Source organism: Leiobunum rupestre, chromosome 11 (genome assembly GCF_980474605.1).
Source record: "Leiobunum rupestre chromosome 11, qqLeiRupe1.1.hap1, whole genome shotgun sequence".
Classification (NCBI taxonomy): domain Eukaryota; kingdom Metazoa; phylum Arthropoda; class Arachnida; order Opiliones; family Sclerosomatidae; genus Leiobunum; species Leiobunum rupestre.
In genome coordinates, this window is record NC_143394.1 from 43800496 (window position 1) to 43828027 (window position 27532).

Consider the following 27532-nt stretch of genomic DNA (forward strand, 5'->3'; position numbering starts at 1 on the left):
CTCGAAATTATCGACATGTACGATAATTATCGCACGTCTGGCAACGCTGAATTTAATCTTATTTTACTTACGCTCTTAGTGTGAATCTATATATTTATCCCCCCCTCTTTTCCCCTTCACGCTCCACTGTTTTCCGATTTTTGTAACTGCTTATTATGTCACCCAGCGTGGCTGATATACTGGGCTATACTGTCTATAATATAATTAATTTTTGAAAACTCTCTCCCCCCCCCCCCCCCCTGTTTCCCCCACCTCTTCCTTATCTAAGTAGTAATAAGAAAAATCAAGGGAGGGTTGAGAAAATGTTTCCACCAGAGGGGGATAAGTGATTGTCAACGTAATACAAATCCCTTATAGTTTCGTTCCTAACTAAAAATGGCAGTCGATCATATTTTTAGCGACTCCCTTATATATATTTTTTTTTCTTACCTTCACCCTCCCTGGAACCTATACCTTAGCCCCATCTTTTACCTAGAACTAGGGAGAGCTAACATTTTTTCTCTATCTTTTTTTCTTGCGGATAAAAACGGTTGGATAAAAACGCAACACGCAAAGAGAAGATAGAGTATAGAGAAAAAAAATTGCCACTCGCGAAACGTACTGAAAAAAATCCGTAAAAAACAAGAGGGAGGGGGGGGGGGTGTTCGGATATAGTGTGGATATTTCTTTTCGCTCTCCCTCGGTCTTAAGCGCCGCCCACGTTTCCCTTACTATCTCCTGATTGGCTAAAAACGCATTGACAGACGCTCGTCGAAACCACCGGCGTTTTTTTTAGCGCGGATTATATACCGGGTGGGTTCTCCCGCTACAGCAGCGTACCCTGACGGTTGGAAATTCAATTCAGTTCGACTGTGTCTCCCTCTCTCGTCTCGTTTTCTTTCCCTCCCCGCGCTATATACTCTCTCAATTCCCTTTTCCCCTCTCTCGCTCTTTTCCCATTTTTTCGCGAGAGGATAACTTTGGGGGAGGATTGCCAAAAGAAGCGAAAAAAAAGGAACTATGCTTGATCACATATACAGCGAGCCCCTAGTCTATTCGACGAGGGGGGGATGGCAGAGCCGAAAAAAGGGGCTCCCAAAATGACAGATAAGAGTACAAGTACGTTTTTACGTACAGACCCATAAGCCTAAATGTATTTTAGTATAAAAGGCTGGGTGCCTAAGCCCAACGCTGAACTTTCGCCGTATATACTCTAGCTGTGGGTCATCGGATAGCTGTATCGTAAGCGGGCTAGTGTAAAAATGTAGGCTTACTTCTGTCAGGTTGATTTTCGCCATCCTTTCTATAAATAGAGGTCCAAGTTTTTAGCCATTCGAACTCGGGGACAAGGTGCTTACTCTCCCGCCTCGGACCACCCATCAAATGACCTAATAGGATTAGTAAGGTCAGTGCTGGAGGGAGGGGGGAGGGGGTAATTACGTATAGTCGCCGTAATTGGGGTTCGAGCTCTATATCTAGAAGCGTCGGAGGAAATTGCATCTTAGCGTACAAGTTAATACTAGTTCTTATTAGCGCACAGTGGCTCAAACTTGTCTTTATCAATCTGTTTTTATAGTTCTTAAAGCTAGCAGTCGATAAGGATTTATATATGTCGTATATCAGTTTCTAGATTTTTTACAAGATATTCCGCGGTTTTTATTTCGTTAAGGAGGATTTTTCAGACAAATTCGATATTGAGTGTTATATTTCTCGATAAATATTTTCGTATTACTTTCTTATTATAGATAAAAACCAAACGTCGATTATATTTATTAGTCAGAGTAATCTAGAAAGACCTCCGTAAGTAATATTATGACCATGTTTGATACTCAAAAACAGTAAGTTTTTCACTCGAAGATCTATTTGGTCCAAGTTTCGAGTCTTTGTATTTGCTCGAAGACCTATTGGTACGAGCTATGGTTAAGTTTCTTCAAATTTGTTTAGTGTTCAGCTTTTTTATCCCTACTCAAAAACAGTGGCGTAGAAAAACCTCACCCTTGGGTGTAACTTTGGCTGTACTAAAATTTAACCCCCTTCTCGACCCCTTGGGTATTTTACATAGTTTAAACCCCTCCCTTGAAGGATTTCTGGCTACGCCACTGCTCAAAATATATCTTATTTCATTAAACTAAAGCTAGAAAATAAATTTACTTATTTATTATTAATTTACATACGATATCACCAGTGGTGTAGGAACGTGGTGGTACAGGGGTACAATGTAAGCCCACTTAAAATTGGAAAAGGCGCCAAATTGGTCCGTAAAGGGGTGCTAAATTCCAAATCCAAGTCGTACCTCCCTCGATCCAAAACGTTTCTTCAATAACGCGCGAAATCCTGACAACTGCAACGTAAAATTCCAAATTTAGGAAAATGATTTCCTCTGCCTTCTGACCTCTTGGACACCGCCCATTTATGCGAGGCGAAAAAATAGATAAAAGAATAATAATGTGTTTTTTTTAATCTCTCCTGTATATTGTTGTAACTGGCATTTTAAAGAAAGAGAAAAAAATGGATAACGCGAAGAAGTTTTGAAAAAAGGGGGTAGTGTAAAATTAAGGAGGAGTTAGTGATTGTCTATCTTCTCAGTAATAGCTTTCAAAGCAAAATGTAATAGCCGGGAATCATTTATATTTTGTTGGAAAAATTGAGCGGAGGGGGGCATGCGAGCACGCTATGGGGCGTCGCTTAATAGTGGGTTTTGTGAAAAAGGGTTTTCGGATTTTGTGTACGAGGAAAAATAGAAAAATCGAAATAAAAAAAATCCAAAAATAAAAGGGAAGAGAAAGGGGGTGCATTCGGAATTCCAGCTCATAGCGATTATAATCGAGCGTGTCTAGTAGAAATATAAAACGGATTTCGTGTTGGGCTCGCGGAGGAGAATTTTCTACGCCGATTACTAAGATGATTTTTTCTTCCTATCTCTCTATTGTTTATTAATGCAACGCTTCGCGATGGCGGCACGAACTACACGACCAATTAGGGGTCTACCACTCGCTTTGACTCAGCCCCCCCTCACCCGCCAAACCCTAGCAACGATTTAGATTTTGATATTAGAACCATAAAAAACTTCAATTAGTTGGTGTGATTTAAGCGCGTTATTTTCGTAGCCAACCAGTTCCTTATTTTTCGTTAAAGGCCTAGGATTTCTTCTGCCTGTCCGCCTTGAATTTTTCTTACCTGCAACGCTCCCCTTGCATTTACGCTTCCCGCAAAACATTATTTTGGTGAAGATTGCGCGACGCTGCTGCTTCTGCGACCGGGACATTTTCTGCCTGCCTGTTGGCACCCCGCTGAGTTTCGGTGGGGGTTGCTCGGGGACACTCGTTCGTCTATTCTTTTCGATCGCTCTCTCTTCGCCGGACAGTCGGCGATTATAATAATACTACCTTCGCCTTACTGCCAAGTGTAAAACATCTAATTCGTAGAGTTTTAGTTATTGAACCCGTACCCCCTGTCACAACGGAATCAAGCTTTACTACCCTCGCCTTCGCTACTAGGTAACATTCGCCCATATTTAACCCAGAATTCACGTACTGTTTCGAATTTTTTTCGGTTAATCTGGGATGGATTCGAAATACTGAAGAAACCTATATTATTATTAATATTACTAGGTATATAATTAGTAATATTAATAGAATGGATAAAAACTATGAGCCACACTCAAGTAATAATTATTCAACTATAACGGTCTAAAATGTGTATGTAATCATTAAGCCTAAAAGTGAAATGAATAGTAAATAAACAAACATTTTGCGAAACAAATACAGAAAAAGATTTTATTAGAAGAACATTTATTGCCATTTGTGGCCCATATACGGCACACCTTCTACATTTGGGTATAAATTTCTGACTTTTTTCAAAATGCAATCGGGGATGATTTCCCTCCTGTGATATACAGTTTGTAAATTAGCTCTTCTTAGTTGTCTTCTTTTGACGGCCAAGTATCGTGGGTTTTTGAAATACTGCACGTTATCTAAGGCCTTCCAAAAGAAACCATACATGGTTCTTCTTGTTCTGCTATTTCGAGAGCTGGCTGGTCGACCCATTCCTAGCCAATCGTTCGGCCGGTGTGTAATACACGGATTTTGCAAACAGTATTGACAGGCTGAAATAAATTTATAATATATTTGTTACATTTTCAAAATTGTATAAAAAATGGCGACAAACGCATATAAAAAGACGCGGCTTCATTTCCTTGTTATTGTTATTAGAATTATTATTTCAAACATTTATTGGTAAACAAGTATGTTTAGGGGAATAGCCGCTCGTGCCTCTTTATAACGTAAAAAACGGATCGATTGATTTCCCCTTTTATACATACATATCGGAAAACGTGTTTACTTACCTTCTTCATTTTCCGTGGACATGCAATTAGAATTTTCCATTTTGAAACTTCTCCAATGAAGACAACACCTTTTATTTTAGGGTAGTTGACGAAATGAAACTTCTCCAATGAAGAAAACACCTTTTATTTTAGGTTAGTTGACGTAGGTCCGAAGCGCTATTACGACCTCTTCGTGAGCTACACAGTTGTAATTGTAAATAGTGACTCACTCTTGAGAAAACGCCTCGGGTATTTCTGACCATTGTTAGTATTTAGGAAGAAAGTGGTAAACCGGTATCGAGGGTGGGGGGAGTAATGAAAGTAAATTCCCAGAAATAGAGAAGTCTCGTAGCTTTTGTTCAAAAATCATGGCGTTACGTGGCACAGCGAACTAGGCGATAAATCCGCTCCCACACGTAACCATTATTACTGGGCCATGAACAATTGTAAAGGAGATATGGAACTTCTAAAAACATTACTGCTCAACATAGTGTCACACTACCAAAATGACCATAGCGGATGCCACGACACATCACGATGTAAAGAAAAAAACTACGTGATGAAATGTAAAATCATCAGTGACCCATGTGCAATAAGTTTGCTAACAAAATTTATTACAAAAAGCAATGTTTTCAAGAATCCCTCCGACTACATATACGCTCGTGACACGTATTTTGTTGAGTCATTCAACAATACCTGTCTCATTTACGTTGATAAAAGAATCCGTTACGGCGTGAGCAATTACCGAATGAGAACCGCTCTCGCCGTATTGGACTGGAATAGCCACGCCGCTAATGTCAAATTAGATTGTAATGTAAATAAGAAAAAACCGTATATCAACAAGACGTTCGATTACTTGGAAAGAATTTGGAAAACTATTGTGGACTCAAAAATGTGATTTGAAAAATTGAAACGTAAATTATTTACGATGTAAATGCGTAAATAATTGAAACACAAATATAATAAATTTAAATATGAAAGAAATTGTATAGCGTGTGATTTAAAATATAAAATGTTTGAATATATTTGAATAAAATTAAAATCCGTTAAAAAAATAATAAGCAAAATGACTTGTGTAAAAATATTACCCACGATATCACAACCTATACCTAAAAATAGAGTGTAAAATCAAAGGTATTAGCGCGTAATAAATAAAATGTGTTTATTGTCGATAAAACTACATAATTCTTCGTTTGACATTTCAATTCTTTGATATTTGTTTCCTGTAAAGTATGGGTTTCCATGTCGAAACAGTACGTGAATTCTGGGTTAAATATGGGCGAATGTTACCTAGTAGCGAAGGCGAGGGTAGTAAAGCTCGATTCCGTTGTGACAGGGGGTACGGGTTCAATAACTAAAACGCTACGAATTAGATGTTTTACACTTGGCAGTAAGGCGAAGGTAGTATTATTATAATCGCCGACTGTCCGGCGAAGAGAGAGCGATCGAAAAGAATAGACGAACGAGTGTCCCCGAGCAACCCCCACCGAAACTCAGCGGGGTGCCAACAGGCAAGAACCATGTATGGTTTCTTTTGGAAGGCCTTAGATAACGTGCAGTATTTCAAAAACCCACGATACTTGGCCGTCAAAAGAAGACAACTAAGAAGAGCTAATTTACAAACTGTATATCACAGGAGGGAAATCATCCCCGATTGCATTTTGAAAAAAGTCAGAAATTTATACCCAAATGTAGAAGGTGTGCCGTATATGGGCCACAAATGGCAATAAATGTTCTTCTAATAAAATCTTTTTCTGTATTTGTTTCGCAAAATGTTTGTTTATTTACTATTCATTTCACTTTTAGGCTTAATGATTACATACACATTTTAGACCGTTATAGTTGAATAATTATTACTTGAGTGTGGCTCATAGTTTTTATCCATTCTATTAATATTACTAATTATATACCTAGTAATATTAATAATAATATAGGTTTCTTCAGTATTTCGAATCCATCCCAGATTAACCGAAAAAAATTCGAAACAGTACGTGAATTCTGGGTTAAATATGGGCGAATGTTACCTAGTAGCGAAGGCGAGGGTAGTAAAGCTTGATTCCGTTGTGACAGGGGGTACGGGTTCAATAACTAAAACTCTACGAATTAGATGTTTTACACTTGGCAGTAAGGCGAAGGTAGTATTATTATAATCGCCGACTGTCCGGCGAAGAGAGAGCGATCGAAAAGAATAGACGAACGAGTGTCCCCGAGCAACCCCCACCGAAACTCAGCGGGGTGCCAACAGGCAGGCAGAAAATGTCCCGGTCGCAGAAGCAGCAGCGTCGCGCAATCTTCACCAAAATAATGTTTTGCGGGAAGCGTAAATGCAAGGGGAGCGTTGCAGGTAAGAAAAATTCAAGGCGGACAGGCAGAAGAAATCCTAGGCCTTTAAGAGTAGAGATAATAAAAACTAGAAGAGGCACCAGCGTGAAGTGGCTTCTCTTAGGAAAACGGAACGATAAATAGAAATTTAAAACACGCCGGAGTTAAGATAAAAAAAAACCTTCTCTTTTTTTTATTATATTACTAAAAGGAAAACATTCGAAGTATGTGTATTCTTCCCTTTTCTCCGGTAAGCCTTGACTGTACCGTCTCTGTTATCAGAAGCAATTGAGAATTATAGCTTTCTTTAATATTCTAACCCCTCTTTCTCTCCTCGACTTTCTTATCTAACGAAAAGAACCCTAAAAAGTTTCTAAAAAGAAAAACACGGATTTTCTTTATCATCTTCTCCCGCTAGAGAGCGCGAGAGAGAGTGTCTGTGTGTAAGAAGTTTTTTTTCCTTCTTAAATATCGGTAGATGGAGTTGGGGAGTAAGGAGGAGGATGTAGGATGAAAATTTATAAGCTGGCTCTATCCAAATTCCCTTCTTTAAAAATATCGACGATTTATAACAAAGGGGAAAAGAATCCCGCCGCGTGATAAGCAATATACGCATTTTTATGGAACTACTAGCCGGGCCAGAAGGTGGCAGGCGGCCTTTCCCCTTATTTATAAAATCAGTGATTTCGTCCCTGGGTAAAACCCTGAAAAACTGCCTCGCTTCTGTATTTTTTAGGCCTGGTTGAATTGGCTAGGCTCGCAACGAAAGGAGAGGAAAAACGCCACGCTGGGGAAACCGGTTCGCCAGTTTCTATCTGCAGCATTACACCGCGTTTAATTCTTCTTCGCCTCGGACCCCGTTGATGCCCCCCTTTTGGCCGTCGTTTCTTCGTGCTCTTCTCATCCACCCGATTTTTCACACCCCCTCTCTCTCTCTCTCATAAGTTCGGGGGGGGGGCGACACTTTGCCGAGCCTCCCAACATTTGTTCAACATCAACACTACACGCTCAAGTGCTCATCAAAAGGCTGCGTCTAGCTCTGTATAATTATCTCGCGCGCTTTTCTCCCTTCTTCATCCCTCCCTCTTTTTCCCCTTCCATTTCCACCCCCCCCCCCCCGCCACCGTCCTCTTCGGCTGGCTAAAGCCCTTTTCTCGGGGCTCGGCTCTTTCCCCCCCTCCCTTTTATCCTTTTCCACCTCGCTATATACGCGTATCCCCACTCGGCGCCTCTTTCGCCCCCCTCCTCAACCCGCCTGATCGCTCTCTCTCTCTCTCTCTCTCTCCTCTTTCTTCTCTCTCTCCCTCCTTCCCCCCCTCCCTCCTTCCTCGCGGGTGATCGCGCGCTCCGCTGCTCAGAGCGCGCGCGCGAGTTTGAATCACATTAGCGGTAAGGACGCGGCGAACGGGGGATGTACTGTAGAAGGGGGGAAGCGGTGTGTAAGGGGGGGGGTACAGTATATGGGAATAGAGAGGAGCGAAATGGTATATATAGAGAGAAAGAGCGGGTAAGTAGAGAAACCATTGAAAGATGGGGAGAGGCCCGAAAAGCGGGAGTGCGAGACCGAACCCACGTGGTTTTGAGCGGAATCCGTCGAGCTGTCATCGCTAGCCGCCTTCCGCAGTTGAGAAAGAGGAGGGCTTCCGGAATCTCCTAGCACCGGTACCCGCCCCGAAAGGCGTGACTTCGGAGCCGTCTGGAAGGCGATTGAACGCGCGCCCGTCAATCTCGAGAATGTCGGTGATCGGAGCACGTGGTTTTCGGTTGCTTTTCCCGCCGTAGAGAGGAACTGGTAGAAGAGCCGAACCGGGGTGATGGTTTTTGGGGGGAGAGTGGCGGTGGCCTCTGGGAAGAATAGGCTGTATTGTTCGGGGAGGGTAGGGAGTTGTTGGAGAGTAGATGGAAAATGGGATGAGGGGAGGGAAGGAGAGGAATGAAAGACCAGCGGGGGTTAGAACGCGATGGGGTGGGCAGAGAGTTGAGTGTGTACTGTGTAGTGCAAAGCAGTAGAAAACGGGCGGGGGGTAACGAAGAGTGGGAGAAGAGACGCGGCGGAGGGGGGGGGGGCTGAAGTTGCGCGGAATGGGAGTCGAAGGGAGAAACTGGGGGCCGCGAGCAAGCAGCTGCGGCGCCTGGGAACAGTCATGTTTGTTGATTAAGCCAATCTGAGCGTACCGTATTTGGCGAGAGCATATCCGCAATCGTTCTGGTTGAACCGCGTGTGCTCTCGGGTTGTCCGCCACGGTGACAACGACGGACGCCGCCATCTTTCGCCTCTCTACTTTCGGTGGCCCCCCTCGCTCTTTCTTCCTCGCTGCCGCTTTACGACGAGCCAGTCGAGGTTTTTTCGCTTTTTTGCCTGGCGAGATCGACTCGCTCGCGCTAGGCATTGGCCCCGATTCGCCGCTGGCGTATTCAGTCGACGCTCTTCTGCCTCGTAGTCGCGCGGCATTTCGCTCGTCATCTACGCCGTCGAACGGGCAAAAATATCGTTACGCGGCTTCGAAAATGTTATGGGATTTCCAAATGTGCGCGCCAACCTAACGACGTACAGTCAACCGAACGTTTACCGGTACATTCGCGTCGAGGTTATCTAAACCCCGAGTGTTCGGTCGACCCTGTTCGCGGAGTGAGTATCCCAAAACCGTCATTTTATTCCTCCCATTTTTAAATTTCGAGTCGGTTCTGTGTGTGTGTTGTGTGGTTTTTTTCCGCGTGATGAATTCAATTAAACGTCATTCGCTTGACGGATTGCGTCCTATGGAAGTATAATCGTTTAGGCCCGGACTAAGGCCCACTTTATCCTGATCCAAAAATAATAAAAATACATCAAGAAACCGCGTTTTACGCAGTGAAGCTCTCGTTAAGGGGTGACGACATTGCTGACGTAAGTTAATCGACATTTTCTAGATTTTTTTATTTCATTAAAATTTTCAGCGTGATCTATACGAGTTGGTTTTATCATTTCAGATGCTCCGAGTGTAAAATAAACTTTCCAAGCTCTCAGATTACCGCGATCATAGCGTCGAAGTAAAGTGTCAAAGCGACCTTCATCTCAGTTCTGAGGGTTTAAAAGGGGGACCCCCCAATCCCTCGCAGTGCTGCCAGGAGTGGAACATTTTTTTGTTCGTGAAGGGGACCCTACAAAATCGCAGACCTGAAATCCAGTCCGAAGAAAAGCATGTACCCAGCCAGGCATCCCGTAAGTGAACGCGTTATACTCCGTGCCAACCCCCCCCCCCGTTTCTTAAATTTTCCACACACCCCTGTCCGTGCCCCTACCCCTCGTATTATACCACCTGTCTGGAAAATTCGCCTGGAAATAATAATATTATTTAACATGGAACTAACACTCAGTAGCTTTGGCTGCCATGTTAGGGTTGAATTTTTTTCAATAGGTGCCGCGGAACTGTTAGCTCCCTATAGGATTAAAATTATGTTTTTATTTAATAGGAATCCTATTAAATAATCACAAAATTTTATAATAGGATTAAAATTTTGTATTTTGTATACAAGTTGCAAAGGTTGAAATCGAGTGTATTTCAATACGAGAAACGGTACTGTTTATATGTCTGATTTTGGACTCTTTTGAGACGTTATAAAATGTCAAGATACGTTTAAAATGTACACCTCCTCTAAAGTAATCTAAAACATGGCTCTTTACTGAAATGTGTATCGAGTAGGGGGGGGGGGGGGGCGCTAAAGTGTATGCCCCACAAATCCTTATCAGGGAAATACGTTGAGAGAGCTTTCTTTACCCTCCTTCGGGTCGTTTTGACTTTTAGACCCTTTGCTAATTTGTTTTAGATCCCCAGGTCGCTTTATCGGTTTGAAATCCCCCGCATATATAACTCCTTATATCAATATTACAGCTCTTAAACGGTTATTTGTTTAACGGTGTAGTTACGGAGAGGGGTAAAAACGTTCGGAATTAGTTGACGGCAAGCTTACCAGTCTTCAACGCGGTCAGAAATCCTCCCGTAATATTTCTCAACAATTATACCAAAGGGGTTTTGCGCCGCAGTTTATCCTAATTGTAAACCGTGATATATCTATTTGTACTTAAAATTATCTTCCATACCCGCTCGTGGAAGGTATATACACGGTCGGTTTAAATTGATAAGGGGGGTAATTTGGTCGGTAGAAACTATCCCGACGAGGGGGTCATTAACTACGCCGAAATTAATTCTTAGCTGACAGCGCGTATATTGACGGGCTGACGGTACAGTCTGCGTTGGCCGTTTAGGGAGCTGACGCGGATGGTTGATAAACGGGCGATTCAATTGCAAAGCGCGGTTTAAGCGAGTCGCCAGGATTTCGCTCAAATAAATTTCCATAGATCCAATTATAATTCTATATTAGTTTGCCTAATTAATGCCTATGGGTGTAGCGTATAATTCTCCCCTTTTCCGGACGCGGGGGGGCGCCATTAACCGCTTTCTATTACCCCCTCCCTCCTTCGGCGTTTATATTATTATCGCCATTTCTCGGGTTTCAACGTTGCCGGTGATGATCTTGCCTGTTTATATCATCGTTACGGGCCTTTCCGCGACGGATTTTTGCGCCCCCTCGCGGTAGAAGGCCGAGTTTTCCGCTCTCCCATTGATCCCGCGTGACCAAGCTCGAATTTCTGAACGCGTGAATTTGTCCTTTCCTCCGTTGGTTTCTGCGTGTCAAATGATTGTTAAACGGACCGCCATTGGTCGATAAACCTGTTAACTTCGCCGCTCCTGCTCCCCCCCTCCCATCTTTCCTTACGCCTTCGCTATCGCCACTTCCCGCGTTTTAACCTCCCCCCCCGCGGGTTACGCCCCCCCTCTTCTATATCGTGACAAGTGTAATTTGAACCTCTAATATACAGCTATATTATATAGGTCTAACAACTAATTATAATAAAACGCTCGTTTAGTCGCTACCGTAATTAAAATATAGGGCGCCCCCCTTCAGTTCGCTACCCACCGGATTTACCACTAGACTTCGTATTAGCGAAGTACCGAATTTCGACGACGCGATACAAAATGCTTTCGTGTTTCTGGGGCGCTTAGATTTGGTCCCTTCTTCGTACCTGATGATTAATCAATTCTTTTCCAAGCTACGGACCACTCATTCGTATTAAAGGCGCTCGGCTAAATTTGGAAGAGTGGGTGTTACGTGGCCGCTCGTTTTAATTCATCCGTATTATAATGGTCGTGTTAAAAGGGGGTGTATAAAATATTATTTTCCAACTCGTATTTGCTTTCGTATACGTATTCGTTACCCCTTTCTAGTCACGTTAAATCAACATTTGTTTAACGCGCTCATTTTCGACGTCTAACTCGGAAAGCGAGGCTTATAAAATTGTTCCCTTACGAAAGTTAATAAACAAACACGCGTTATATTTTTCCCGCGGAACTATAGTCGAACTGACATCCTCGCAAATTGTCGTTATTATACTACCCTCCAAAAGTTAATGACTACCTTTATATCGCGAACAAAAAACAACAAAATAATATTAAAAAGAAGAAAAGTGTGTAAGGCTGTTTATCGTATCGAAAATTGGGGGTACGATCACTTTGTATCGGTCTCCAGGCGATCCATATATGTACGCTAAAAGTTAAGACTCTGGGTCTCCTTCGTGTAAAACAGCAATTAGAAATTAGTCTTTTAAACGTTCCGCTCACCCCCCCCCCCCCCCCTGGAAAGGTTCTCCCCGACTCTCCTTTATAATGGCAATCATCCGCCCCATCAGTTCTACGCCCATCTCTCTCTCCCTCTTAGCTTTCAACCTCGCTGTTTTAAGACGAAATCTTTTAATCTCTTTTCAATACCGAGTAGTGGAGGCTCCCCCCCTCTCTCTCTTCAAAAAAAAACACATTTGGGGAGATAGTGGGGTAGGATGAGGTTGTTTTCCAGAATCCAGTTGGGAATGCTGAAGAGAAGAGCCGAAGAAGGGAGTTGGGTTTTTTTTTACTTTTTTCGCGCGCTCGTTTTCTTTCATCCCGCCTCGCCTCCTTTTCCCCCCTATTCGCGCCCCCCCACTACCCGCTCGTCTCATTCTTCTTATTCCCCCTCTTCCTTTTCGGGTTGCCCCCCCCCGTCGGGGGACGCCGTACCGCTAAATTTATCCTCAGCCTCCCACCTCGCACTTTCTCTCCTCTCGGTCTGTTAATTGCCCCAGCCTTTTCCCCATCTTTTCTGCTTCTCCCGCCGAGCAAAGTGCCCCGCTCTTATTTTGCCTCCCGCTATACGCCCCCCCCCTGTGACCCTTACAACCCCCCTGGGGGGTTAATCCTCCTTCAACCCACCGACGGGTGTTTTAGAAAGAGCGCGGTGGGGGGGCGGGAATGGTGGTACGGGGCCGAAAGAATACCGTACGCCCACACTGGGCATCGATTGAATTGGCGGGAGCCTGAAACTTCTCTGGCAAAGTCTTTTCCCTCTCCCGCTGTTAGCACGTTCCCCCCCGCCACTAGATGGCGTAGGGCCCGCGAAACGTAGTCGATGCCAACGGCGAAGAATAGCAATTGGGGAAAAGGAACAATATCGTTTTGGGCGCTCTTTTCGAACTATCAAACATACTTTTTTGGCGTTTATATTGTTGCCACTATCCCCCCCCCTCCAAGCGGACAAACCACCTATCGCTCTATATAGGTTTATTCCTACATTTTTTATTGTAGGGAAATAAAAAAATAACACGGGGGGTATAGAAGCGCTGAATTTTTATGCGCCGAAGATATATTACAAAGGTCCCCCCCCCCCGCCTATATGCGCCACCGAGTATTTATTGTGTAAAACTGCCTCTTTATATTTAAAGATAATCTTAGCGCAGGTATCTTCCCTCGTCGCCGTGCTTTTTTTGGAGGGGATGCACTCTGTTGGAGGGTGTTTCAAATCGAGCTTTTACAAAAGCTTTTTAGAAGATTGATGGAGCAAAGTTTTCGCGACATACCAACCTAATTTACATTTTCTGCATTTTCTTTTCATCTTTATATAAAAGCTTGGTCGATACCCACTTATTTTAGCGTGTATATGGGTCTAAGATATCGCAATCTGTCCCCCCCCCCCGCCATGAAAAACAGCTGACCTCTAAAATCTGGCCGGCTCTGATGGGAAATGCTAATGCGGAATACGAAAGTTTTAAAGAGGGTCTTCTTTGATGTCTAGCCGCGTTTTTGAGCTTAGTGTCCAAAAACTAAAACGCGGGATTTTCGACTGCCGACGTATTTGGGTTATATTACGCCTAAAAGTTATCCCTTAATTCCACCCCCCTAGTTCGTAGGGCCACCAGAGGTCCTATAATTCCTATAAAATACTATATTTTCAAAAATGTCCTATAACATCCTATATTTTTAGCAAAAATGTCCTATAACATCCTATATTTTTAGCAAAAATGTCCTATAACATCCTATATTTTTAGCAAAAGTCCTATAAAATCCTATAATTTTGACATTTTGCCCATTTCAAATCCAGCCACTCAGTTAAATTGCTAGATTTAGCTATAGGATAAATTCCTATACCAAGTCATTCTAGTCTATACTTTTGTTATTGTTAACATGGTTAGCTACTAGTATATTTTTGTGAAAAAAGGTTAAATAGTTTCTATTTTTTAAGTGAAAATCAAAGATTTATTTCTCTAAATATAGATTTTGTTTTTAAATGCATAAAGTTAGTAAATTAAATAGCATATATAGTCATAAAATCCTATAATTTTGTAAATATAGTAATATAAAGTCATATATTTTTAGAAATATAATCCTAATTTTCCTATAAAAAATTTAAGATTTGAGTGGGGGCCCTGTAAATGTGAAAAATAACCGGTGAAATGTTTAAATTAAATTAAATTAATGATCGTATTTCTACGGTTCCCGATAATCGTATAATACAGCGTGTTTTTTTAAAGATCGTATCAAAAGAGTATATCCCATTCATATATCTGGTTGGAAAAGTGCACCTCCAACACTTGACCGCTAATTTGTACCCAATTTAAGAAAGTATTGCGTTTTAGTTTATGTTGCTGACAGGTTGACCAAAATCCTACACGTCCCAAATAGGATTTGTACTTGATTTTAAACGTATTGAGGTTGAGTTTATGATACTGACAGGTTGAGCAAATCCTACATTTCCCAAATAAGATTTGTACTTGATTTTAGAACGTATTGAGGTTGAGTTTATGCTACTGACAGGTTGAGCAAATCCTATATGTTCCAAATAGTATATGTACTTGATTTTAGAACGTATTGAGATTGACTTTATGCTACTGCCAGGTTGAGCAAATCCTATATGTCCCAAATAGAATTTGTACTTGATTTTAGAAAGTGTGGAGCTTTTGTTGAAGATATTGACAGGTTGACCAAAATCCTACATTTCCCAAATAAGATTTGTACTTGATTTTAGAACGTATTGAGGTTGAGTTTATGTTATTGACTAAAATCCTATATTTATCAGAAAGATACCAAAGTGTAAAAAATATTTGTAAGGCGCGTGTGTGGTTGTTGGGCGGGCACAAATGTCTTTTTATCTAACCGTCGTTTCCTTGTGTTTTTTTTCTCTCTCTTTTCGTGTTTTTGTTGCGTGTCTTTCTGCGTCTGGTCCTGTGATGTTGTGGTAAGGGCCCACCACCTCAGCCGGGCCAGCCATTTAAATTCACCATTTCCGAGTCCTGCGACCGGATAAAGGAGGAATTCAGCTTCTTACAAGCTCAGTATCACAGGTATTCCATTTTTTATAAACTTTTCGAATACAAGGCTTTCAAAAATCCAGCGCTTGAAAGGATGATTTTGGAATATAATGTTTTCTCCTTTAAAACTCGAGCAGTTTGAAGTTGGAGTGCGAGAAGTTGGCCAGTGAGAAGACCGAGATGCAGAGGCATTACGTCATGGTAAGCATCCTAGCCGTCTTTTCGCGAGTACTTCGCTGATCGATCATCCCTATTTGAGATTCTTGTTGAGGTATTTCGTAAGCCATGGGAAAGTGAAGCTCTTTAAAATTGAAACAACTTCAATATTTAGTAGGAACGCTTTTAGTAGACTCGTGGGTTAATAATAGCTTAGGTAAATTTCCTTAAAAGCCGACTACATAAATCTTCGGTTTACTCTGTCTTTCACTGGAAGTAGGCTGACTGCGTGGCACACGTGTATTGCAGTAAGCCTACTTCCAGTGAAAGACAAAGAGTTATGTAGTCGGCCTTTAAAGGCCTAGGTTTTGCTTCTGCCTGTCCCCCTTTAAAATAAAATATCCTGGTGGTGGGCCAACATGTTCAGCGGTTGGTCTACCACCAGGGTATTTGCTTTTCAGGCAAGTTAATTTAAGGGGGACAGGCAGAAGCGAACCTAGGCCTTTAAGCCTTGGACGCATTTATTTTCAAAATTCATGTCAGACTACTTTTTAAGCCTATTTTTAAATACATTTTATAACGACGTTCTATATTAATGTGTTTTAACTTAAATATTATATTATAATATTATCGTGACTCATACCTCATTTAGGTGACAATTATATGTTTATTACTAACTAATTATTTTGCTTTTAATTGTTTTACAGTATTACGAGATGTCGTACGGGCTCAATGTCGAAATGCACAAACAGGTGAGCTTATTGATTTTCAGCCTTTTATATTTTGGCATTTCACTGGAAGCTGGCTGCTTGTCTAGCACATGTGTCTTGCAGCGAGCCAGCTTCCAGTGAAAGACAGAGTAAACCGAATAACTATGTAGTCAGCCTTTTAGCATTTGCCCGTAAAAATATATTTTAAATTTAATTGGATACCCGCATCCGTTTAAGCTCTTCAAGGTACAATATTTAGATTTTTAAATTGAATTTTAGCTTGCCAGTTATTGCAACAGATGGTACTTCGGTACTGTCTTTAATTACCAATTAAATAACGTAAACCCAATCCACCATAACAAATTTAATTTAACCAATTAAATAACGTAAACCCATCAGGCGCATTCAATCGCCCAAATGACATATAAATGCAAATAAATCATTTGGAAAGAGTAAATATTTTGACTCGTTAAAAGAAAAACTCCCCATTGTTTTATAACTTCCATTAAAACATCATTTAATATTCAGAATTATTTCAAAAATGTTGCTTATTACCCCGCCCACCCCTTAACGTTATTACACGGCTCCGTAAACATAAAATTTTCGCCAATTGTACTTTCCACTTTCGTCATAACTCTTTATAAATGGCTAATTGGCAACTACCATCTCGGCTTCTTTAAAACCAGTAGATCAAAAGTTTGAGAAAATATATCAAACCCCTCCATTTTATTTTTCTAAGAAATCATGCCTGGAATAATTTATCTAATTAGATCTTTAATAAGATCTAATAAAGCCGCTTGCCAAAGAAAATTATATCTCCCCCCTCCGTATCGGTAACCGCACTCTTGTTTATAATTAAGTTTTGATACAGTCCCAACTATATATCATTAGTTTAATAATATAATATGTTTAATATATCAAGCGATAAAAAAGGATCTATTTTTCTCTAGTTTAATTTTGTACGGTAGCTATTACATAATCTATAGTAGGGTATATATTATTACTGTAATAGGTGATTTATTTTACAAACGCGTAGAAATAGAACCCCCTCCCGAAAAGTGAAAAAAAAAAAAAATATATATATATATGTATATATATATATATAATGGTAGTCGGTGAATCGTGAAATAAATTCGACATGGCTCACGGAAATTTGGCGTTACATTTTGTTCCGCGCCGAATTTAACGTTGGCGTTTGGAATCCCCCCCTTTTTTTCGCCTTTTAGTTGGTATTTCTATCCAACGTAAATGGCGTAAACTTTACCCTCATTCGTAATTTTTATCTCGGTATCGTTTAATCTATCGACGAACCCGTTCCAACAATAGCTCGTTTTTCACGACATTCACCCCCACCGAATTCCTACTTGGGAAAGTTTTCCCACCCTTTCGCATCGTCAACGTTTTTGACGGGATCGAGTGGAAAAAGTGATGCAATTGTTCACTCGGCTGGTCATTTCCCGCTTTTTACCACATTTTCAAAAATATTCTCTACGCAAGGTTGCCACAGGTTAGGGAAAACCCGAATAGTCACCTTTATACTGAACTATAAGTAACTTCTGATAACAGCTGATTATGAAGGGAAGTAGCGTAAGTTTTTTTAGTCCATGCAAAGAATATAAAGCCCCAGGAATGGAAGGATTGATATTATTGGCCGCGTGTTTTGGCTGAGCTAGAAACTTCCGGCAAAGCAAATCCGAGTAACCGGAAACGGTTACCGCAACCCGGTCTCTCTTTAAAAACGAGAGGCGCAAAAGTTCCACTAGACGGAGCTACACCTTCCATTCCTGGGGCTTTATATTCTTTGGTCCATGCCCAGACCCATCGGGTTATTGGGTTTTATTAAAATTTAGGCTAACAAGTTATCATTAGTAAAATCTATGAACCATATTTATTTAAAAAATTTTAATATCGCGACAAAATATATCAAAATGCTTTTAAAGTTTACCATTAGATGGCGATAGAGTGTGAACTAAGTCTTTCTTATATAAAAAAACAATCCACTTTAAAAAAAAAAAGTGAGATTGATAGTTTTTTTGTGTACGGGTTTTTTATTTCGAACCCCGTGGAATTTAAAATAGGTCTAAAACGATGATTAAAGTCTGAGAATTTTAGGAATTAGCAAAAAGTTATTCCCATTTCCCTCAAGCGGCGGTTTTCAGAAGCTGGCGTGTGGAACATGGTGAAGCAGAAGCTATTTTAACAGCGTTGCCATACATTTTTCTGTTCTAAATTATTCATTTCACATCGAAAATGTATGGCAACCTTGTTTTCGAGCTACTGATTAACAGGGTTGCCATACATTTTCTATGCGAAATAAATAATTTAGAACGAAAAATGCATGGCAACCCTGTTAAAATAACATCTGCTTCACCATGTTTCACACGCGAGCTTCCGAAAACCGCCGCTTGAGCGAAATGGGAATAACTCCCATTAATAAAATAGTTAAAATAAAACCTTTATACTAAAATATAATAGGGTTCGTAGTTTCGTACATGTCTCGGAAAAGTCAGGAAATTTGAAAATGTTTCCAAAAGGTCAGAAAAGTAAGGAAATTTGAAAACTTTTCCAAAAGGTCAGGGAAATGACCCCAAATAAAATCAGGCAAATAATGTTTTTAAAGATGTATTAAAAATACATAATAAATATTGATTCTACCAAAATGGTCAGGGAAAATTGGGCAATTCGGCCAAAGAAAACCTGGAAATGTCAGGGAATACCTGGAAATGTCAGGGAATTTAATTCCGGAAATTTCGTACGAACCCTGATAAAAGTGAAATATGAAGGTAAAAATGCAGGTCCAGGAAAACCTTTAAAAATAGTCAGAGAATTTGAATCTGAAAATATTGTGGCACCCCTGCTCTAGGTACCTTAAATAAAAGCTACGTAGTTATCGGGGAGCGACCAAAGAATTGCCATTAGGGAAAGGGATGAAATTCGAAAAGATATTAACGAAAAAAATGTGTCTCGGGGCGTAAGGGAGGGAGACACGGCCGATCCACGTAAGCTCAATTAAATCAATTATATCCAGCCCTTCCTGTAACTATTAGTCCGTTTTGTTTCGAAGCAATTACTCCGAAAGCTTTTGTCTCCGTTCTCTCTCTTCTCGCTGCGCTTTAAATAAATTGCTCGGGTCGGGGGGCGGGAGAAGTCCCTTTTAACCCCCCCCCCGCGCACCCGCACTTCGTATCTCTTTTATATAATGGAGGTTTTGAAGCGGGGGGGGGGGGCGAAATGAGGCGCGTATGAACGAAGAGAAAATACCGCTGAACAAATATACAAGAGGCGGGCGTGATTTTCTATTTGAAATCCGAGGCTCGGCGAGAACTAATCAAAGGGAGGGACTCCACCCTTCGCCACCGCGAGATGGCGGCAAGTTCGGACGCGCCAGTCGCCGGAAAAGTTGCTTCCCCGATCCGCAAACCCATGAATTTTCATTAGGCCCGGATTAGTACTCCTCCGCTTCTTCGGTCAAGATTTTATCCCCCTCTCGCCGACGCCGCCCCCCCCCTTGACTCGCGCGCCACTGTCGCTTCCTTTCCTCCCCCCTATCGTCTTTTGTCTCACGCTCCCTAGCGGTGGTCTCTTGGGCGGAATGACAGGAAAGGAGGGGGACCCGCCCCATATACTGGCTTTATTGACTAAACCTCTTATTTTCTCCCTTACACACTCGAGGGAGCCACCGTCGCTTCTGAGAGGAAGGACGTCTGTTGCCAGCTGCGTTAAAGCACCCCAGTATATAGGCTTCCCCGCCTTATACTCTTTAATAGAGCCAGGCTGGGGTGGGGGGGGGGGGGGCGAGAAAGAATTTTTAAGGGTTTTCAATTTGGTGGGGATCCAAAAAATACAATTTCACAAAGTATTTTTCGAATTCGGTTGGTGTTTCACACGTGTGTTTTGAGTACAGTTTTCGGAATCGAGTACTCTTTGCATTTTCGTTCACACGCTACTCGATATATTGTTGAGATTTCGCGCCTCACTAGTTTAAGAAAATTACTAACAAATATGTCAAAAAAATTATAATTAATATTAATATTATAATAATAATAAATGTACGTATTTGTTTAAGGCCCTAGTGGACCATATATACGTTTGTAAAGAATGGCAATCGTTCACGATTAAAAATAAGTATATAAAACACCTCCTAGAGAGAACAATTCTTTTCGCAAGCTCCGGTCCATTTTTCAAAATACTTTTCGGCTGAAAAAATAGTGCAAAGAAATAAGTCATATACTGACTTTTTTCGGGAAAATATAGTTTATAAATAAGTTACTATCCCTACGTAGTGTAATTTTTACACTGTACATCATCAGGCGGAGTAAATATTGATGCGTAATGCGGTGTACGCTTCTGCGGTTTTCCAGGAAAATATATCCCTTTGAAATCTGCTTACAGTCGGCGAAAGTATACTGCAGGTTGACGATGAATAAATAATCAGCTAGGCTAATACCCAAGGCACCACCTTAGGCCTAAGTCATCAAGCGACTTTTGAAGCCATTAATTCAGGTGGCCGGGTTACAATGCGTAGGATGGTGGTGGCCAGCCCTTCAAGCCACGCGAGCCAACAGCTCCCTACACTAACTATTACCGTTAACCTCGACAAGTTTTTATGGAAGGGGAAACCGAAGAGCTCGGAGGAAAACCCCTTAAACCATCGGGGAGAGAACTTGCAAACTCAACGCGGAAGGAGTTGTTCCGAGTTTTCACCCAGAGCCACAAGCTCGGTTCGAACCCGGCTCCTCTTGCTGCGAGGCGAAAGTGCTAACCACTCCGCCCTGATCGAACAGGCACCAAAAATGTGTACGGGATTTCCGGGGATTTCACGGTGGATTTCAAGATTTCTTGTTAGATTTCCGATTTCTTAACTTTTGTCTCGGATTTCTGGATTTCTCGTTGGGTTTCGAGATTTCTCGTCTTATTTCGGGATTTATCGTCAAATTTCGGGATTTATCGTCTCATTTCGAAATTATTCGTCAAATTTCGAGATTTCTCGTCTCATTTCGAAATTATTCGTCAAATTTCGAGATTTCTCGTCTCATTTCGAAATTATTCGTCAAATTTCGAGATTTCTCGTCTCATTTCGGGATTTCTCGTCGGATTTCTTGATTTCTCGTCATATTTAGGATTTCTTGCTAGATTTAATTTGAAGAAATTCAGGCTGGATTTCTTGGAAAGTGTACCGGATTTCTTCGAATGTCCGACCCCTCGATAAACACTACATATCCCTAACATATGACTTAATATATTTTTATTCCATTCTATATCTTGACATTTTTTACAACGTTGTACTTTTGGCTATGACGCCAAAAACAAAGTATCGAGATCGACAAAAGTTCGAGGATAAGAAATCGCCATTGAGAAAAAAAACTGTGGGTTTTAGTGTAGCGGAGAAAAAGATATCCCCGTTAGAGTGGCGGTGGCGGAGGCAAACGGCATTCTCCCTCTGAGTTATTGATCCTTCTTTAATCAGGTTGTCGGAGCCAAGTTCCTCTTTTATTTGGCTTTATGGGGGCTCTTATATATAGAAGCGGCCATGGAAAACTACGGATAAAAAAGTCCTTTTTTCCCTTTCCAATTTGTATATGGTGGCGACGAAGGGGTCGACCCTAAGAGCTGATAGTTCTCGTGTTTTTGTACCTTCCACTCGCGCTCCCAAACACGATTCCACCCACACTCGTGACTTGGTCTTCCAACTCCCACAACCTCTCTCTTTGGTTTTACCCCCTCATCCTCAATGGCGTAGTTCTCTGTCGAAGTTTTCCTTTTGCGCAGCGTGCGACGAGGCTTAGCTTAAAACGTGAAAGAGCAAAGCCAGACTTAGCCAGTCTAGTTCGTAAGCCGTAAGCGTATGTCCGCTATCTACCAAAAATGGATTATTTCATCTTGCATAAGCACTTTCGAAGCTCGGTTTTTTATATATTTTTTGAAGCGATTCTGTCCTTCGCGAATCGATACCCTCTTTGGATGGATTTATTATGGGTATACCTTCAATTTAAAATGGAAATTTTTAGTCAGAAAATGTAAAATTATTTATTTTCCTTAAAATTTTATTTCTATAAATTATATAATAAGTGAAATATTTTAACAGCTATTTAAAAATTGAAAGGAAAAAAGTGTTTAATAATTTATTATTTACGTGAGGGCTCCGACATTCGTAAAAATCCCGTACACTCTAACGAAAAATGATTTCAGAAATATTGAAATCAATTTGAAAATCCCAAAATCTGGTCGAAAATCAGTTCTAAAATATCGAAATCAACACGAAGAGATTCAAAATCCCGTACTAAAAATTTGCAAATGTCGGACCCCTCGTAGTTACGTTAAACATGGTTACCACACGTCAGGGAAAACAGGGAAATCATAGAATTTAAAAATGGGCCTAAAAAGTCAGGGAATTTTAAAGGGAATATAACCCGCAAAGCCATCTTTACGGAAGACCCCTTCAATTTTTAAAATTTCCCTGTACAGTGGCGCCAAACCCTTTTAAAGCCAAAGGCAAGAGTGGCCAGAACTGTAAACGTTGGTGTTCCACACTAAATACCTGAGGTTATATTCCCTTTATGAATTGGTAAAAAGTCAGGGAATTCAATTTTATCTGGGCACTTTTTGAAGGTAATTTAACTCTAGATGTATGACAAATTCCACGATTATCATTTATTTCCTTGAATGTTTGGCTAATTTTTTCCACATTGCAATAACCTTTTTTTACTGAAATATAAGTCCATCTAAATTTATTAACTTCTGATAAAAGTAAAATATAAAAGAAAAATTTTGGCCTTAATAAGTCAGGGAAAATCTCTTAAAATGGTCAGGGAATTTGAATCTGAAAATTTTGTGGCAACCCTGTTAAATTTAAATGGTGAGCTAGCGCGCTTTATTTAGAATGTGAACAATATCACTAAATCACTCGTAACAAAAAACATCAGTAGCAAAACAAATCTTTAGAATCATTCTTTTGCGAATTCATACATGAAAGCGAGCGCCAAATTTTTTTGTCATCTGACACCCATTTCATTTAGACACTCATTTCCATTCATGGAATATTTCGAGTCTTTTTCGCGCTTTTATTTTTTTGTCAACTTTCGAAGCCAGGGAAATTTTTCAGCCGAGTATGACGCGACCCTCCTGGCGAAATTCCCTTTGTTCTTCCCCCTTTTGTCTCTGTTGACACCAAACCGCGATTCCATTTGTCTCCCACCGCCGTCCCACCGGAGTAGCGCCCCCTATTTTTAGTTTTCGTACTATTTTTATCCTCCTTTTTCATTGTGATCTTTGGTGATTCTAACCCCCCTACAGCTGTCATCGTCATTTTGATTGCGGCGTGGAAAATGATACACGATTCTGCAACGAGTTTCCCATTGTTTTCTAGAGACAGGCTTTTTGCCTGTCCCCTCTTAAATAGGGCTTTTTATCTCCCCCCCTCTCTATTTGACGCGTGCTAATGTCAAATATCACTGCTATTTATTTTAATCCTACATTGGACCAATGGACCATCGTCGCGGAAATTAAAGGGACGGGGATAGATTTTAAATTTTCGATTTAAATGAGCGTTAACATCGCAGTGAAAGGAGCCCTTTATACACAAGTACATACATATGATATATATATATATATATATATATATATATATATATATATATATATATATATATATATATATATATAATATGTATTAGGGTGATTCAAAAAAATGCAAATATCGAAATGTTTTGGTGCACATGGATTTTTTTGTTCATTTTGATGAGAACATGACCCACGAAAAATTTTAGGTTATTTCATTAATATATAGGACTGCCTCGACGAGGTTAAATTTTACCACTATGAACTAACCCATTTATAAGCAAAAATCAGTTATGTCACTCAAATACTTCAACGAAAAATTTAATATTCATTACTTATTTAGGTTTTTATAAGGTTTATTATAGAAATAAGTACCGGTACACAATAAAATATTTGGCAGAAAGCCCCACTAAACCAGGTCATAACTGCTGAAAATCACAAGTTAGGACCTGGTTTTGTGGGCATTTCTGCCAATTATTTTATTGTGTACCGGTACTTATTACTATAATAAACCCTGTGTAAATTTAAGTAAGTAATAAATGTTAAATATTTCGTATTTAATCATATGTATATATCATATGTATGTACTTGGCCCAAAGTTGAAAATATGAAACGCTACTCGATAAATACCCCTTTTATTTTTTTTTACGTTTTGATGGTCGTGAGAAAACAGGAAATGACAGGTTGATGTGTCTAGGCTGGATGGTCCGTTTTATGTCGAAATATCCCGTTCTAATTTAATTATCGTATTCGTCTCTAAATATTGACACACCTGGCCGCTTGTTTAACGCGGTTTGAATGTAATATTTACACCCAAGCTAGACCCTTTTTAAGCGCGTATTTCTATCAAGAAATGTTTAAAATAAGAATAAAAAAAGGTATATCAAATGAAATGCAATTGGATTTGCATACGTGACTGATTCGAAGATCCGGTCTATCCTAGTTGTCTTTTGTCCTTGGATATTTATTCACCGAGCGTATATTATCGTCTAATTGTTAGAAGATATTTTTTTATTCGCTTTTGTTTTAGAATGAACTTCATTCGAATAGGCGGCTAGAGGGGGCTAGTTTCTTACTTTCGCGGCCGAGACGCTAATTAGGAATAAAAAGCGCCATCTATAAGTAGCGTTTGTCGTCCCCTTTTTTTCTCCCAACTTTCTTGGCGGAAAATTCTTTCTCGCCTCAGTCTGTCGTCTCGACTAGGCGACATCCACCCACTCGTTTCACCGGCCCCTTCTTGACTCCCCTCTTTGATCAAAATAAAAAAGGTGACTTTTTCTCTTTCCGTCGGCGGCGGCCTTTTATTGTTTCTTCGCTACTCTCGAATGTCGTTTCCGTCTCCGCTTATCACCGCTCGACTGATTTAGAGGGCTGGCGCTCTTAATTAACATACCCCCCTACCCTTCGCCGTTTGATCGTTAAATCCGGCACTCTCACTAACCACCACCCTTCACCCGATACGTTATTATTGAAGATGTTGTTCTGTTTTTTTTATAATGTTGACCCTTTTTATTTTTGTAGACGGAAATAGCCAAACGTCTGAATGCCATCATCGCCCAGATACTGCCGTTCCTATCGCAAGAGGTAATTTTACATTCTTTTAAATATCTTCTTAGCTGGGTTGCCATTTGGATGTTTCTTAAATTACACTTTTTTTTAATCTAAATCGATTTTTTTAATTAAATTTATTTTTTTATTAAAATTTAATTTTTATTTAAATTTAATTTTTTATTTAAATTTAATTTTTTATTTAAATTTAATTTTTTAATTAAATTTAATTTTTATTTAAATTTAATTTTTTATTTAAATTTAATTTTTTAATTAAATTATTTTTTTATTTAAATCTAACTTTTAATTAAATCTAACTTATTTAAATCTAATTTTCAATTAAATCTAACTTATTTAAATCTAATTTTTATTTAAATTGGATTTTTATTTAAATCTAATTTTTATTTAAATCTGATTTTTATTTAAATTAATTTTTATTTAAATCTAACTTATTTAAATCTAACTTATTTAAATCTAATTTTTATTTAAATCTGATTTTTTATTTAAATCATTTTCGTAAGGAATATAATAATAATACAGGGTTGCCACACGTCAGGGAAAAGTGAGGGCATTTTAAAATGGGCCAAAAAAGTCAGGGAATTTGTAGAAATTCAGGGAATGCAATTTTATCTTGACAATTTTCGAAGGTAATTTTACTCTAGATCTTTGATAAATTTTATGAATATCATTTATTTCCTTGAAAGTTTGGCTAATTTTTTCAACATTGTAATAACCTTTTTTACTGAAATACAAGTCAATTTAAATTTATTAACTTCTGATAAAAGTAAAATATAACAAACATTTTGGCCTTAAAAAGTCAGGGAAAACCTGGAATAGCAGGGAATTTTAATCAAAAAAATTTGTGGCAACCCTGTAATATCCAGCTAAGCTAATACCTAACTAACCACACAGGCTTAATTTAACTATTTACTATAATAATTATTTACTTTTGCTTATGCACATCGTTTATATAAACGTAGAATCTGAAGAGTACCACTGTAGCACTCCCTATAATTTTCAATGGCCCCCATTTTGTTGCACATGTTTTATGTATAGCATTGGCAACGCGTCATGTGGGAATGCTAGTACCATAAGTTAATGATACCTCTAAGTAGACAAATGGCTATGCTGCCTATGGCGGATATGCTTGTCCAAATCGACCTATGTCTCTCCGTACTGCGTATCAAAGTAGACTTAACTTCCGAAGCTGACGTTTCTTTAATCCCGTTTGGTGCAAGGCTAGCTTGAACTTCCCCAAAAGAGATAAATTTCGGTATTCCCTTAGAGGCAAAAGAACGTTTTTTTTTGCAATTGGTTTATTTATCTCAGCCCAATATAGTTTCATTCTCGACCGCACAGCGGCGCTGGGTCCGAGATATTTTTCAAATCTTTCATTTTCGCGGGAATCGGAGAGACAACATTTGACATCACATTTTCTGGACAAAGATTCCACCTTGAAAAGGCTTATTTGTCTACTTAGAGGTATCATTAACTTATGCTAGTACTTAACAACTGGAAAAAATGTTGACATGGGAAACTCCGCATGTTTAATATAAATTGGAAAATTGTTGACGGTTGGAAGAGCTATTCCATATGCACCGTTGTTATTGATATTGTAGGTGCTGTTCAGGGCTGTTGATTATTTTTTGTTTTTTTAAAAAATCCAAAACAAAACCGTTTTTTTAAATTTTAATCGATTTTTTGGTTTTTGTCACTTTTTAAAAGCAATATATGAGCAGGGCCGCCAGAGGTCTTATAATTCCTATAAAATCCTATATTTTCAAAAATGTCCTATAACATCCTATATTTTAAGCAAAATCCCCCAAAAGTCCTATAAAATCCTATAATTTAGCTATAGGATAAATAATACCAAGTCATTCTAGTCCATACTTTTGTTATTGTTAACATGGTTAGCTACTAGTATATTTTGGTGATAAAATGGTTAAATAGTTCCTATTTTTTAAGTGAAAATCCAAGATTTATTTATTTAAATATAGATTTTGTTTTTAAATGCATAAAGTTAGTAAATTAAATAGCATATATAGTCCTATAAAATCCTATAATTTTGTAAAAGTAGTGCTATAAAGTCCTATATTTTTAGAAATAAAATCCTATTTTTCCTATTACAAAATTGAAGATTTGAGTGGGGGCCCTATATGAGCTTATTGATATTAGTTATTATTTTTCTATCAATAGTAGACAGTTTTATCATTTAAAAAAAATATTTATTCCAAGAAATAAGTATATATTTATCACAGTATTCACATATTACTTTATTTG

The 27532-nt window shown here is 39.5% G+C and overlaps 2 protein-coding genes across 6 annotated transcripts in view; one reads left to right on the plus strand and one right to left on the minus strand.

Moving 5' to 3' along the window:
• Positions 1-3770: 3770 nt before the first annotated feature.
• Positions 3771-4656, minus strand: LOC149922932 (uncharacterized). The gene is made up of 2 exons (XM_090162329.1): positions 4325-4656; positions 3771-4084 (listed from the first exon to the last, which is right to left on the minus strand). Exons 1-2 carry the CDS (start codon positions 4362-4364, stop codon positions 3771-3773), a joined length of 354 nt encoding a protein of 117 aa, XP_090018455.1. The 5' UTR covers positions 4365-4656.
• A 4114-nt stretch (positions 4657-8770) lies between these two features.
• The window catches only part of LOC149922933 (transducin-like enhancer protein 4), a 39790-nt gene continuing 21028 nt past the window's right edge, over positions 8771-27532 (plus strand). For 2 of the 5 annotated variants that reach the window (XM_090164082.1, XM_090164087.1), the window contains exons 1-6: positions 8771-9512; positions 9596-9827; positions 15214-15314; positions 15416-15482; positions 16145-16189; positions 25226-25288. In XM_090164082.1, the coding sequence (XP_090020208.1) occupies positions 9807-9827; positions 15214-15314; positions 15416-15482; positions 16145-16189; positions 25226-25288 (297 nt within the window). In that variant the 5' untranslated portion in view covers positions 8771-9512; positions 9596-9806. The remainder of the gene's footprint in view (positions 9513-9595; positions 9828-15213; positions 15315-15415; positions 15483-16144; positions 16190-25225; positions 25289-27532) is intronic. The other 3 variants (XM_090164083.1, XM_090164084.1, XM_090164085.1) reach the window with 3 other exon arrangements.

Coding starts and splice junctions, on each gene's coding strand:
- LOC149922932 (XM_090162329.1), bottom strand. CDS start 4,364: ATGGAAAATTCTAATTGCATGTCCACGGAAAATGAAGAAG. Junction 4,085..4,324: donor GTCCACGGAAAATGAAGAAG/GTAAGTAAACAC, acceptor AATTTATTTCAG/CCTGTCAATACTGTTTGCAA.